Consider the following 14,192-nt stretch of genomic DNA (forward strand, 5'->3'; position numbering starts at 1 on the left):
GAATCGCCTTTCAAGGATGATATAAAACTAAAGTAAATGTGCTTCAAATATATATAGTAAAGATAAGGAAAAAATTGTGATCTGGGTTAAAACATGGCAGAAGAATTATAAACGGAACTCAAATGTAAGTAGAAATAGAACAAAAATGTAAAAGTAAACATAAATGTGAATCAGTTAAACCCCAATTAAATATACAGGAAGGAATGTAAGGCAATCCTTAATTCACAGCCGTGGAAAGGCATAAATGACGGAATTAAACAAAAAGAGCAAAGATGATGATGATACATAACATGAACCAAGTATTTTGAATGGAAAAAATAAAAACGGACGATAAAAGATCAAAAGGTAAGCCGATTTATAATATAAAAGCGCCGATTATTCCCATGAATCCAATCCCAATTGAACCTTTGACAAAATTTCCTGCATTAGAGGACTCGGTTACTATTCTTTCCGAATGAATAATCCCCACAGTTCCTGAAATGGTCCCCAACCCTACTGATCCTGAAGGGACAGATTCAGCAGTGGTGGTATACGTCAGGGCAAATGCCTGGGTGAAGGGCGTCTGAACGGTTGCATCTTGAAGCGTCACCCAAATCAAAGTTGGGGACACCGAAGATGAAGAGCCTGTACCAGTAGTAGTATCAACCGCAATTCCGCCTCCCTGAGCCAATGCGCCCTTTTGTGTAGTTGTTGTTGTTGCGGCGGTGGTAGCTGGAGTGGTGGCAGTAGTAGCAGTAGTAGGAGTCGTAGTTGTGGTGCCAGTGCCAGTAGCAGTGGCGGCGGCAGCAGCGGCAAGAGTTGTGGAGGTCGTTCCGGTCGTAGCGGTATTTGTAGCAGCAGCAGCAGCGACTGTAGTAGCGGTATTTGTAGTACCAGTAGTGGCAGCAGTACCGGTAGTGGCAGTAGCGGCGGCAGCGGCAGCAACAGTGGTAGAAGAAGTGGTGGCAACCACAGCAGCAGCCGGAGTGGTAGTACTAGTGGTGGCGGCAGCGGCAGCGACTGGAGTGGTAGTACTAGTGGTGGCGGCAGCGGCAGCGACTGGAGTAGTAGTGGTAGTAGTCGCAGCGGCAGCGGCAGCAACAGCAGCAACAGTTGTAGCAGTAGTGGTGTCAACTGGGGCAGCTTCTGTAAATTGGGTTGTTAGTAAAAAATGTCAAAGTGAAGGGTGATAATGATAGATGGACCATGTTTGTCAACACAAAATGGAAAATGGACTAGGAATATTCAAATACTTACCAGTGATAGCTACCAAGAATAGCGAGGCTATAAGAACATTTAAAAAGTTTTTTCTATTAGGAATGCTCATCTTGTTGATCTATTGGATTTCCGTAAACGGGGGCGGGCAAATTTCCAACTGATTGTTTCGAGGGCTTGGGGTGAGGCTTGTCAGTTCGATAAGCGATGTATGTCAAGAATTAATAACGACAGAAATGAAATTGGAGTCTATGGGATGGGTCGACCTATTGATATACAAGTATATTAATGTGTGTATATTTTGTTGCTCGTGAAGAAGAAGATAAATCAGCCAATAAATAGCCTACCGGGAGGGAAAAAGACAGCTCTGTGTACAGTGGAAACACAATGTACGGGGTGAGGGAGTTTAGCAGTTATTTGCGCAAGGAACGGTGTAAAGAGTGGATACAAAGAACGGTGAGAGATCCAATTGATGATGGTGATATTCTTATGAGTGAAGAGAAAAAGTTCAGCTAACAACTCCTGACAACATTTGTTTTTTTTTTGCCAATAAACATCAGCTAAAATAGGGCAAAATATTAGACTTTGCAATCTACCCATGGCACTAAAAATAAAAATTGCGCAGATCTAGACAACAGTAGGGGTCTCCTGGGGTCTAGACCCCGTCAAAAGCAAGAGGCATCTGGGAGGGTAAATTTTTTTGACGCGACCGTTTTCCAACATGAACTTCAAACAGACCTGTGAAAACATACTACTATCTCTACGGCTTGGAGTGATGCCAGTAATTTTGGTCATGAGTATCGAAGTTTGAGAGTGCCACCTTGGTCTTGGAAACAAAACATTGGAAAAAAGATACTGATGGAAACTCAGAAATCGCCAAATTAGCAAATGTTCCTGGCGATTTTGAACAATGTAAGTTATTGTCTTACTGGCTATTATCAAGCGTGCGTCCTCCTATTCTATATGGCCCCCTACAGTTATGGTCTATTATGAATGTATCCCATCGATAGCACTGCCACAAAAAAAATATTGCCCTCTTGCTGCTAGAACTTTAACTCATTGCCACCTATTCTTCATTGCAAAGAAAAAAAAAAAAAATCTTCATTACATATACTTACAAATAATCCTCGTAATTAGCGTAATAATACAACAGGCTCGATCGAGACATTAATAATTAACACATTATATATCAATTTCCCAGACTAGAAAAATAAAAACGAAAAAAAAAAAATGAAAAATAAAATGAAAGCCAACTCTTTTATTTTATAAAAAACCCTTCCCGCTTTCCAAAATCTTGGTGCTTCTCTTGGCATCTATAAACAAAGTTTCCACTTCTTCAATATCACCACCGGTAATTTCTGAATGACCATTGGCTTTTGACAAAATTCCGGCAGGTGCTAATAGTTGTAAAGAATATCTCAATGAGACATTTGTACCATGGGTTGTGAGCTTATTAAGGGCGTCACCATTTAATGGCAACCCTTCAATAGTGGCTCTTGTGCCAATAATCTTAGAAATTTCCTCAAAGCTGTATGGTAAAGTACGCACAATCAATAAACGATCAACCAAATCAGTAGGAATACCATGTGGGGCAACAATATCGTCAGTACCTCTGACAGTTGTCATACCACGGTTAGAGGCCAAAATGACGATTGGCGCAATTTGTGATTCTAATGCACGATTCAAATAAGTAAAACATTCGATATCCAACATATTAACTTCATCAATGAACAAGACACCAGGGACAAGTTCGGCAACCCCTTGATCAATATATTTTTGTACAACTTTGTTAACTTCTTGTCTTAATTTTTCAGTGATTTCGGTTTTTTTAGGCTTGAGTAATTGACCCATAACAGATAGCACATCTTGACCTCCCTGAGGTCTAGCGTTGGCGACATCAAGATCATGCAAAGTCACATCTTGGATAATTTCTTTCTTTTTATGAACATCACCTTTTGGTAACGGTACGTATTCCTCTGCTTCCAAATCAAATTCGGTAGCGTACGCATCAGAACGACCAACACGTTTCACTGCACCAGTGTTTGCTTCGATATATATCACATCACCAATTGAGACTTTTTCTTTCTGGATTGTTTCGTAGATAGATGGGTCAAGTCTGAGGGTCTTGGTACCTTTGGCACTTTTCAAGCCCACAACAACATGACTGATTGTTTTCCCATAGCCGCCTAGTGGATTTTCACTTTCTTCTGGAGTCAAATCTGTCACCTCACCCTCGTAGACTTCTTTTGTTTCTTTGATTCTAAGACCAATAGCCCTTCTGAAGTTTTCCATTAGAGCCTCGGTTTTCTTAACTTCAGTACTAAAAATTTCACTTCCTACAATTGGGCAAAATGGAACTTTTGGACCCAATTCTTGGGAAACAGCCAAAGCCAATGCAGTTTTACCAGTACCTGGGCCTCCTGCAAGTAAAATAGCTTTCCCGCTCATCTTTTTAGCTTTGATTAAATCAACAATAACACCACAAGCTTCACGAGCTTCAGTTTGACCAATGAACCCGCCATCAATCTGTTTGGCTGCGCCATATTCATCGAGCCCGAGACCTTTAATATGTGTATGTGTGGCAGTTCTGTGCTCTCTACCTGATTTATCCTTCACTTCACTTATTTCCACCATTTTTCTCTCACTTAATTAGATGATATATTTAAGATTTTTGGGTAATGTTTTTAAACCGATGCTATTAGACATTTTTTTTTCTTCATTCAATGTTTACACTATATTACCCGGACACGAATTACATGCTATACGCACGACGTGCCATGATGATCGACCAAGGCAAATAAGTCTATTGAAGTATCACCAATAAATGGTAAAATAATGAGTAACCGAGAAAATGGAAAACACCTTTTAATTAAGTATTAAAATTTGTAATCATCGACTAGCACTCTCATCTGGATATTCAGACATTATTCAAGCTTCTCCCACTATTTCTTAGTTTTAATATATTTGTCCACTAAGGACAGAAAGTAGTACCTATGAAAAACTTCCAGAAATTTGACAAAGCACTGTACTATGTTGAGCCTTTTTTTTGTTTCATTTTGCAAAGTTTTTAGGATTCATAAAGGGACAACTTTTACTAAGGTTTATGAAATTTATCATGGGGTCTAGAGAGCAGGGCTTGAACATGAGATGTCTGCCCTTAATTCTTTTTGTATCGGTGTAATTGAGAATATCCAACGACCAGTCTGAGTGTCGGGTTTGCATGTTAGTGGGGCCTCTGTGACACTTTAATTTATAATGAAGTGACCAGGAGCGAGAAAAGCCCCGAGTAAGCACATCTTCAATCTATTAAAATCCAACTGAAGGTCTAGATTATTTGTTGGTTATATATACTAAAGGGAAAATGCTAAAGAATATTTTATCCGTGAAAATGGTAAAATGCCAGATCTCCGGGTGTTGGAAAATTGACTCTGTTGGAATTACATGCAGCAGTAGATAATAGTCGAATGATTGGGAATGAAAGATATAACAACTAAAAAGTAACTACAGCACGCAACGCTCATCAAGGAATGTGTCTGAGAACTCAGTGTAAGCACACATTGATTAGTACCAATAGTGCTTTATTATTGAGCAATGTACATAGAAACAATAAGGGATTCATATGTCATAGCAGTCAGAATAATGTATTTAAGGATCTTGGGATCCTTCAATCTAAAGCTCTCAAAAAAAAAAAAAAAAAAACTAGTAAGCTGAAGAATATCACATCTTCCAATGAGCCCGCACCCCATAATGAATGCTCTGTTCCTGTTTGTGCTTCTGATGAATCACAACAAGAGAGGAGCACAAAAGATTTTAATTTATCCTAACAATTGATAGTGATGGTATTCACCGCCATGCCATACTATCTTTGAGTGTGGTATGTGTTGTATAGACTATCAATTCCACGATGGCTTAGTTATTATTTTTGTTACTAAGTCACAACGAGCTGTAGATTTAGTGGTTTCGGGTAAAAGGACAAAAAGTTGATCATTTTGAATTTTGAGATGACTTTTCTGTGCGCATCCTTTTTAATTTACTGAGGGAGAAGATATGTGACCACCACACTCTGTCTGGTTCATGTGAAGTAGAAGATCATCCGATTACCTGAATCAATTCTTGTAAAAATTGTGAGTTGGTAGCAATTGTCGTATGCAACCAACCATAGTGTATGTTGCAAGTAGCTATAAGATACTATACTACAAGGGTTAGTTGTTTGCTAATGTAATATATTTTATTATAATAATTAATTGGTTATATTGATGGTAGCGCCTTATAAATTATATCATTTCAAACTATTATTCAAAGGGGAGAGAAAAGTTTATTTAGTCCGGAGGTCCGAGGGAAAAATCCTTAAAAGTTTGTCTAATTTTTTTTTTTTTGGTGGATCTTTTTTGTGAGTGTCCAAGGGTACATATATATCAACATCGATTAGAGTATTCTTCTTTTAAAATGCAATCAGGTACTGTACTCAAGTTGCTGGATTGCAACTTTGACCTATTTTAAAGAAATTGTTGGTTGTCTATGTCATCATAATACATATAGGCATCGTAACTTAAATGTAATTAAATTATCAAGTGACACTCAAGGAAAATTCATTTAACGCAAGCTTGAACAGTGTCGGTAGCAACTTATGTGTACTATTCTTTACACCCCAATTTTGCATTGCTATTGTGCACAACTCATACCCCAATCTATATACTCGAACGATATATGCTTCATCATAACAATAGTTGACAATAATATGGATCAATCCAAACACCTGATATATATAATATTAGCACCCTTGAAGCTCCTGCTCATAAATTATGGGCGCCAATGTCATACACCCGAAAGTTGCCAGACCCTCAGGGTTGGACCCCGTATTGCTATCCTATGATGTAAGCGGCGTGGCTGTCAAATGTATCTTGTTGCAATATTATGCACCCCAGAAAGCGCGTACCACACCTAAAACTGTACTCCGCATTTTTCCATTTTTCCCGCAATTTATAAACTCCCGTGCTTGTCGATGTTTCCAAAACACTATATATTCGCCAGAAAACCCTGATTTTAGATTAGCTACAACAAAATAAATCTTTTCTTCAGTTTTTTCATATTATTCTCTTTTTTTTTTTTTCCTCCCCACACAAAATGTCGAGTCCTTCCCCTCCTGACACTTCAGTTCAGCCAGCTAAGGCAGCATCCTCATTTGATGATATTGTCTCCAATGAAAATCACCATATCGAGCAGATTGAAAAAGTATCAGCTAATGAATCTGCTTCTTTAAGCCATGATGCTGGCAATGAGCTTCATATCGATAACATTCTAAAAGATTTTACACCGGATGAAGTGATGGCTAAAGGACGAGCTTACGCTTTATCTTATGGCATGGACCCTGAACTTTTTGCCAGAGGGGCTCTTGTAGCTCGTAGTCCTAAGGAGTTTCAGAAAATGCTGCATATATTGAAGGATGATGAATTGGAGGCTCTTGAATTCGAGAGTACCCACAAATGGCGTGCCGTTCCAAAGAGTTTGTACTCTGTCATCATTATGTGTTCTGTTGCCGCTGCAGTCCAAGGAATGGATGAGTCGGTCACAAATGGTGCCAACCTCTTTTGGCCTTATGCTTTGGGGATCGGGGCAGATACTTCTCGTAATACTTGGTTACTTGGTTTGTGTAATAGTGCTCCATATCTTTGTTGTTCCATGGTCAGTTGTTGGTTAACTGGCCCTTTGAATGAAAAGTTTGGCCGTAAAGGTACTATATTTATCACTTGTTTCATTTCTTGGTGGACCTGTTTTTGGCAGGGCTTTGTGGACTCGTGGTATCACTTATTTGTTGCGAGATTTTTTATGGGTTTTGGTATTGGTCCAAAGGTGAGTATTGTTCTTTCTCTTAAAAGATCCCAAAATGTTTTTGTTTGGAATTTGGGGAATATCAGAGTTTGTTTTTTTTTTGCTTATTTAATTTTATGACATAATCTAACTAAAACAATTTAGTCAGCAACAGTTCCAATCTATGCGGCTGAAACCACGCCAGCAAATATTAGAGGAGCGCTTGTTATGATGTGGCAAATGTGGACCGCTTTTGGTATTATGGTGAGTAATTCTCTATTATTTTGATTATTATTTTTTTATTATTATCTTATCCGTCTCATTTCACATCAACATACTAACATTGTTTCAAGCTTGGTACTGTCTTTAGTTTGGCGTTTTTTTATGTTGATAATTCTGCAGGTCTTTCTCATGCAGAATTTGCTGAGCGGAGTGATCACATCGTTTCTAAAGGGCTCAACTGGCGTCTCATGTTGGGTTCAGCCATGCTTCCAGCTATTTATGTTTGCTTCCAAGTGCTCTGGTGCCCTGAATCTCCTAGATGGCTAATGGGTCAGAACAGACATAAGGAAGCTTATGAAGCTTATGAAACCCTTAGAATTCATCCTATCCTTGCTGCTCGTGACACATTTTATCAATACGTTCTCTTTATTGAAGAAACTTCCATCACCGAAAAAGTCTCTTATCCTCAAAGAATGAGAGAGCTCTTTACAATTCGTCGTAATCTTAATGCAGTAGTTGCTTCTTGCATTTGTTTCTTCATGCAACAATTTTGTGGTATCAATGGTAAGTTCTTGGTTAAAATTACTTTTCTTATTATCCTATTTTGATACTAACATCTTTAGTCATTGCCTACTACTCATCAAGTATTTTTTCAGAGTCTGGATTCTCCACAATTAACTCTTTGATTGCCTCTTGGGGTTTTGGTATGGTCAATACTGTTTTTGCACTTCCTGCGGTGTTCACAATTGATACATTTGGCCGGAAAACTTTATTGATGTTGACTTTCCCGTTGATGAGTATATTTCTCCTCCTTACCGGTTTTGCTTTCTGGATTCCCGAGTCGAATAAGCACGCTCATGTTGGGGTCATTGCCTTTGGGATCTACATATATTCAGCAATCTACTCGATTGGTGAAGGCCCGGTTCCTTTCACGTATGGTGCTGAAGTTCACGAGTTGAAGTATCGTTCTGAAGGTATGAGTCTTGGGGTAGCAACTACTTGGTTCTTTAACTTTGTTCTTGCGATCACCTGGCCATCGTTATTGAAAGCCTTCAAGCCTCAGGGAGCCTTTGGTTGGTATGCTGCATGGAACTTTATTGGGTTTTTCTTGGTTCTCTTTTTCATGCGTGAAACTAAAGGGTATACTTTGGAAGAATTGGATTATGTGTTTGATGTTCCTATGCACGAATTTACAAGCCATGAGGTCCGCAGCTACTGGAGAAGATTCGAGATTCATGTCTTGAGACGTAAATTGCCAAAGTTGCCACCATTACATGCTACACACATTGCTGCTCCCCATGAATTGGATGAAAAGGCTATTGGTAAGCATATTGATCGTGCTGCTTCTGAAGATAGCCACTAGATTATTTATTTTTTTTCTATTTGTAATCTAGATTTATTTCATACTTTTTTTTATTGATTACTCGTACTTAAATCCTAGTGCTTTATTTTTGTTTTTCTCAGAATATATATTAAGTTGGCTTTCCATAATCAGTAATGATAATACGTTTTGAATTTATTTGTAAGTATGAAAACCAGAAATATTTGTAATTCGCTCAATAATTATTGGATTAACAATAGGAGCTTCGAATATCTTAACTTGCTTCAAATTAGATCAGTATCAATAGTGGTCTGGATAAAACAAAGGAAAACTATAATAAGTATTGCTTTATATTATAAAATTTTCAAAGAGGGTTTTGTTACATTATTCGAAAAAATGAGTAATATTAATAGGCATTAAGAATCGTTAGCTAGGACTAGAATATGAAAAAAGGAACCGAAATAAAAATATTGAACAAGATTGAAAAGTAAAAAGGAATTCATAAGTCTTTGGCATGAGAATTTTGTTTTATATGAAGCAACCAAAAAGGATATTTTCAGCAAACTTTTGCTTAGTATTTGTTAGCGCCATACTTGATTTGGGAGTAGACGGCTGGAACAGCAGGCCAGAACAAACAGACAGTAAGAACACCAGCCCAGGCACCGATATGAGGGATACAACGAGTAATTGGATTAGCACCGACTCTGATGAAGTTCTTTTCGGCAGCGGTTCTGAGGATTGGGGAGGCAATCATTTTTAGTATTGGTGTTGTGTAGTATTAGAGATAATTGAGAGAGATCAGAATGATGATAGTGATACAGAAAAAAAAAAGAAAAGATAGTAGTTTATACGTTTGAAGAGGAGAGGTGCTTATGCTTATATACTACTATATTTTTGAAACTTCAAAAGTTTCAGGCCACCATAATTTTATTGGGTGGTACCGAGGTAGCATGACTTGGGGAGTGTATGTGAATAGCATAAAAAAATCATGTTATTTTTCTGGCGCTAAATAATTGCATATCTCATGATATTTCCGATATTGGGGCATACGGGAAATGAAGCAGCCCCCGAATTCTCCCGTTCTCTGCTTATCAAGTCAGTTAAAGCCAGCGGATATGAATTGAAGCGTCTATCATTGGCAGGATCGCCATATTGGTGATGTTCTGGAATACTTTTCTTTCCGTTTGAAACTCGTTTACACTTATCACCGAAAAAGAACATCTTTGAGGCATGGGTCACCAGCCAAATACTACGATCTTATCAGTATACTAAGCCCATTGCAATTATAGGAATAGTAAATTCCAAGCAGTGGAAAATCAATGTTTACTATATTGATATTTATGTACATATCAGTAGGTAACCAGTCTGGTTGTTCTTAAATAGGAGAGTATACAGTTTTCATACACCAGATCCATGGTGTTATGCAACCAGCCAGAGACAATTTTTTTTCTACTTCACCGCCCTATATTGATCTGAGTGACCATAAGTCATGGGATCTCATCTAGGGCTAATATTACGCGTCACCGACATCACGTGCAAACATATTGACCAAAGTTTGCAGCCCCGTCATGTTGATTCTCAGTTTCGGTAGCAGTGTGGTGAGTGAAAAAAAATTAGAGAAAAGTTTCTTGATATTGACAATACCATTTCAAAGAGGCATATCAGTAATAACAAAATTTATCGAAAATGGTACGTTTGGAACGAGAAGATGATTTGATATAAGGAGCAATAATGAATGAAAACCAACAAAGAAAGAGATACTATGATATGTTGAATGAAACTAGTCAGTAAATGTTTAAAAATGTCTGCATCCAAATTGTGAAAAATTGTGAAGAATATTTATTGAGAATTTTTGGAAGTCAAAACACAATGCCTTTATTGATATGGATGTGAATCTCTGAAACAAATCAATTGAAAGATGAAGCATTATGAATCAAATAACGTTAATATCAATGTGAAAACCATAACAAACAATAACCAGAATATCAAATCAAATTGAGCTTGTTTTCATTGAATAGAATAGAAGTGATGATTATGCCTAAGCAATAATAAGTTAAACGAATCGCTTTTTAAATCTTTTTGGGGTTGTTGGCTTTTCTTTTCATTATTGTTCACTAATACTAATTGGCTTGATTCTCTTAGACTAGCTAAAGCATATACTAACTAGTTATACAGGGTAGAGTTAGAACTAAGACCGTCAAGAGAGCTTCTAAAGTTTTGATTGAAAAATATTACCCAAAGTTGACTTTGGATTTCCAAACCAACAAGCGTTTGGCTGCTGAAGTTGCCACCATCCCATCCAAGCGTTTGAGAAACAAGATCGCTGGTTACACCACCCACTTGATGAAGAGAATTCAAAAGGGTCCAGTTAGAGGTATCTCCTTCAAGTTGCAAGAAGAAGAAAGAGAAAGAAAAGATCAATACGTTCCAGAAGTTTCCGCTTTGGACTTGTCTAGAACTAACGACCAATTGGATGTCGATGCTGACACCGCTGACTTGGTTAAGTCTTTGGGTTTGAAATTGCCAATCTCTGTTGTCTCTGTTTCTGCTCAAAGAGGTGCTAGAAGATATGCCAAGAGAAACTAAGTGTTTTGAAATTCGCAATAACTTTTTAACCACCTTGTCCCCTACATAAATTAATGTCATGTTTTCTCACAAATAAATTTAATAGACATCTAAAGATGTCGTCTGTAAGATTTCAAATCTTTTATTAAAAATATTATAATTATTTTGACGTTTTTTAAATTAACATATAGATTAAGACTAAAGGACGCGTGTTATAACGGGGGATTTTGCACTTTTTGGGATGTTATATTCCAAAGACCTTGAAGGATATTTATCATAATGAGAGGCTTTCTGCTATAGGGGATGTTATATGCTGAAGAAATTGAAGAGCGTACGTTATAATGAGAGATTTTATACCTTTTGGGATATCATCACGTTTTTCGAGAATCCTAGAAATTAAATTTTTTGAAATTTTGCGAGCTTTAAGTTAGTTACTTTTTGATATAGACAGTAGTATACTGATCAGTTATTCTTAGCGATGAACCCAGCAACATTTTCTATTCTTTGCCAAATTTCGAAAAAGAGATTGCAGTCTCGTTTTTTTTCTAAAAATGCTGTGACTCTCAGCAGTGCTATATCACAACGTCAGACTGGCATCACCTCATTCTATACTACCAATAGATCTTTCTCGACATCAACCATTGCTTATAAAAAAGGAGGTAAAGCAAAGGGCAAGGCAAAGAATAATGTTGAACCTGAAGCTGAAGAAGAAGAATTTGACTCAGTGGGATTTTTGCGTGATGTGGAAAAGAAGTATAAAGATTCTATAGAAGTTTACAAAAAGAAGTCCAGTGAAAGCAAGCTGGGAAAAACCAACACCAAGATCTTCGATAACTTGAGTATTCCTTTGGCTCATAATCAATCTGCGAAATTCACTGATGTTGCCCAAACCACTCTCAAAGGAAGAAACTTGCTCATCACTCTTTTTGATCCAAATGACTCTAAGCATGTTGTCTCTGCGGTTCTTGGTGCTGGATTAAACTTGAACCCTCAGGTTGACCAAAAAAATCCACAATTGTTGAAAGTTCCACTACCTGCCCCTACTGCTGAAGTCAAAATTGAAGCTGTTAAGAATTTAAAATCTGTGTTTGAAACTTTCAAAAGCTCCTCAAGTAAATTCGCTTTCACTTCCATCAGATCCGATGCCTTGAAGGAATTGAAGAAATTGAAAGGTGGTGATGAAGTCAAAAAAATTATGAAAAATGTTGAAGACTTGAATAAGCAATATAACAAGAAACTCGCTGATCAATTTAAGGATTTAGAAAAATCTATGATGCAATAAGAAAACTTCTTACACTATGAATAAGCTCTCCAGTTAGAAGCATTCAGTTGATGATTATTCTGTGCTCTTCAGATATATAAGATGATCACATTGACATTAGCACTCACACCTTGTACATAATATAGACTAACTAATAGGGACTCTCAATTGATATTTTTGATCAATTCAAGGATTTAGAAAAATCTATGATGCAATGAGAAAACTTGAACTCTAGGTTTTCCCGATATGTAACTATTATTTTTATGCATATATTTTGTTTCTACATAAATTCTGGACTTGCTATTTTTTCTTTTAATTCATCTTGCTCCAAATCATTGATAACTCTCCCAATCAAGTAATCCATTTCTACTATAGTATATGTATATATGAATCTATAGCTAGTGGTGGGGTGTATCTTGTACGGCCTTCCCACTTTGCTTTTTTCTCCCTAACATGCATGAGTTTTACCAACTGAGAAATGATCAATCACAAAAAAATATACTCGTTTCTCATAAACTTTGGTTGCTTATTTCTTCTGGAAACCTGTCAACTCATGTATCATATCTGGTAGATCTTAGACAGCATCGGGTTTAATATCCTTGCGTTTCCTTGAGCTTGGGAAGCAACTATAAAATGACATGTAACTTTGATGATATCAACTTTTGTTTCTCCATATTTTCGGAAGCCTGAGTCTCAATATTAACACTCAATGGAAGCTACAACAAATAATATATATATATCTAAACAAATGTTTAATGTTTATATATTCATTGACTTTTTTTTAATTCTGTTTTTTGTTTTCATCTCTTCATTACTTTACCTTTTTCAAACACTTTATTACCCAAATATACCATTTACTACGCTACTGAAACATTACAATCTCTAGCGCTAGTATCTTTAACGACGAGATCATGGAAAATCACAAATATTCCACCACTTTTAGCTCTTCTATCCCCTCAGTAGAACCGTCATCACTGGCTATTTTGCTCTCTTCTCTGTCAAGCAACAACCGTCTTGCTCTTGGTTTGGGAATAGGTGTGCCTCTTGGAGTTTTGTTCACACTTTTTTTAATCTTTATATGGTTCCACCGGAAACATAGAGCCAAGTGCTATGATGAAAAAAAAGGCAATTTAATGTTAGAGCCTGAATCTCCAGTTACTGACAAGAAACTATTAGTCGCCAATGCTGATGAAGAAACTGATACATATTCTGGTAATTTGCTTGCCTCAACCGAGTATAATATTACCATCCCTAATTATCCTTTTGAACCAGAAGAGCCAATCATGTACAAGACCCCCATGCCCAGTTTCCATATTGAAGAAAAAGATGAACTGGTGCTGTACAAGATCAGACACGACTCGCCTCTAAAGCCACATGAAAAGGATCCTAACAGAAGGGGTATTATAAAAGTGTCGTCCAATCCTGATTATGATAGGTCTCTGCTTAGCTCTGTGAGTCTTTGATATTGTGCGAATAAACACTTTTTGAGGTCAGTATCCCTTTTAGTTGCTCTCTAAACTTTCCTTTTCTGGAGACGGAAAAGATTGATTTAGGTTATATCCTATTATTTCTAGTCAGAATTTCCTATCTCCAAATGAGGAGCCTTTTATTCATTATATATTCTTCTTAATAACCCTTCTTTCTAAAATTTTCATTATTTCACAATTTCTTTTTTCCCATTCATTGATTTATGCCTGAGAAAGTTTCTAAAATTGTTTAGAGGGTTTCACAGTGTTTTTCTTACATCTTTTTTCTCTCTTGAAATCTCAACATAGTATTGTAAAGAGATTGATCCTTAACTCATTTAACCTATAAAATACG

The 14,192-nt window shown here is 37.0% G+C and overlaps 8 protein-coding genes across 8 annotated transcripts; 4 read left to right on the top strand and 4 right to left on the bottom strand. All coding sequences in view use genetic code 12, as the record gives it.

The window, feature by feature from the left end:
- Window positions 1–355: 355 nt before the first annotated feature.
- On the bottom strand, window positions 356–1,306 carry DASC09_033050 (KRE1 domain-containing protein; the record flags this gene model as incomplete). Its single annotated transcript, XM_064996904.1, has 2 exons — window positions 356–1,125; window positions 1,237–1,306. 2 exons carry the CDS (start codon window positions 1,304–1,306, stop codon window positions 356–358), a joined length of 840 nt encoding a protein of 279 aa, XP_064852976.1.
- A 1,151-nt stretch (window positions 1,307–2,457) lies between these two features.
- RVB1 (RuvB family ATP-dependent DNA helicase pontin) lies at window positions 2,458–3,828 on the bottom strand (the record flags this gene model as incomplete). Its single annotated transcript, XM_064996905.1, has 1 exon — window positions 2,458–3,828. One exon carries the CDS (start codon window positions 3,826–3,828, stop codon window positions 2,458–2,460), a length of 1,371 nt encoding a protein of 456 aa, XP_064852977.1.
- Window positions 3,829–6,318: 2,490 nt separating this feature from the next.
- On the top strand, window positions 6,319–8,587 carry DASC09_033070 (sugar porter family MFS transporter; the record flags this gene model as incomplete). The annotated part of the gene is made up of 4 exons (XM_064996906.1): window positions 6,319–7,044; window positions 7,168–7,266; window positions 7,356–7,788; window positions 7,848–8,587. 4 exons carry the CDS (start codon window positions 6,319–6,321, stop codon window positions 8,585–8,587), a joined length of 1,998 nt encoding a protein of 665 aa, XP_064852978.1.
- A 529-nt stretch (window positions 8,588–9,116) lies between these two features.
- COX26 (Cox26p) lies at window positions 9,117–9,299 on the bottom strand (the record flags this gene model as incomplete). The annotated part of the gene is made up of 1 exon (XM_064996907.1): window positions 9,117–9,299. One exon carries the CDS (start codon window positions 9,297–9,299, stop codon window positions 9,117–9,119), a length of 183 nt encoding a protein of 60 aa, XP_064852979.1.
- Window positions 9,300–9,550: 251 nt separating this feature from the next.
- Window positions 9,551–9,766, bottom strand: DASC09_033090 (uncharacterized protein; the record flags this gene model as incomplete). Its single annotated transcript, XM_064996908.1, has 1 exon — window positions 9,551–9,766. The coding sequence occupies one exon, from the start codon at window positions 9,764–9,766 to the stop codon at window positions 9,551–9,553; it is 216 nt and encodes a 71-aa protein (XP_064852980.1).
- Window positions 9,767–10,231: 465 nt separating this feature from the next.
- Window positions 10,232–11,131, top strand: DASC09_033100 (ribosomal 40S subunit protein S17B; the record flags this gene model as incomplete). Its single annotated transcript, XM_064996909.1, has 2 exons — window positions 10,232–10,234; window positions 10,721–11,131. 2 exons carry the CDS (start codon window positions 10,232–10,234, stop codon window positions 11,129–11,131), a joined length of 414 nt encoding a protein of 137 aa, XP_064852981.1.
- Window positions 11,132–11,588: 457 nt separating this feature from the next.
- RRF1 (Rrf1p) lies at window positions 11,589–12,392 on the top strand (the record flags this gene model as incomplete). Its single annotated transcript, XM_064996910.1, has 1 exon — window positions 11,589–12,392. The coding sequence occupies one exon, from the start codon at window positions 11,589–11,591 to the stop codon at window positions 12,390–12,392; it is 804 nt and encodes a 267-aa protein (XP_064852982.1).
- Window positions 12,393–13,282: 890 nt separating this feature from the next.
- On the top strand, window positions 13,283–13,834 carry DASC09_033120 (uncharacterized protein; the record flags this gene model as incomplete). The annotated part of the gene is made up of 1 exon (XM_064996911.1): window positions 13,283–13,834. The coding sequence occupies one exon, from the start codon at window positions 13,283–13,285 to the stop codon at window positions 13,832–13,834; it is 552 nt and encodes a 183-aa protein (XP_064852983.1).
- Between the last annotated feature and the right edge of the window lie 358 nt (window positions 13,835–14,192).

Source organism: Saccharomycopsis crataegensis, assembly GCF_037102585.1.
Source record: "Saccharomycopsis crataegensis DNA, jcf7180000000084, whole genome shotgun sequence".
Taxonomy (NCBI): Eukaryota; Fungi; Ascomycota; class Saccharomycetes; order Ascoideales; family Saccharomycopsidaceae; genus Saccharomycopsis; species Saccharomycopsis crataegensis.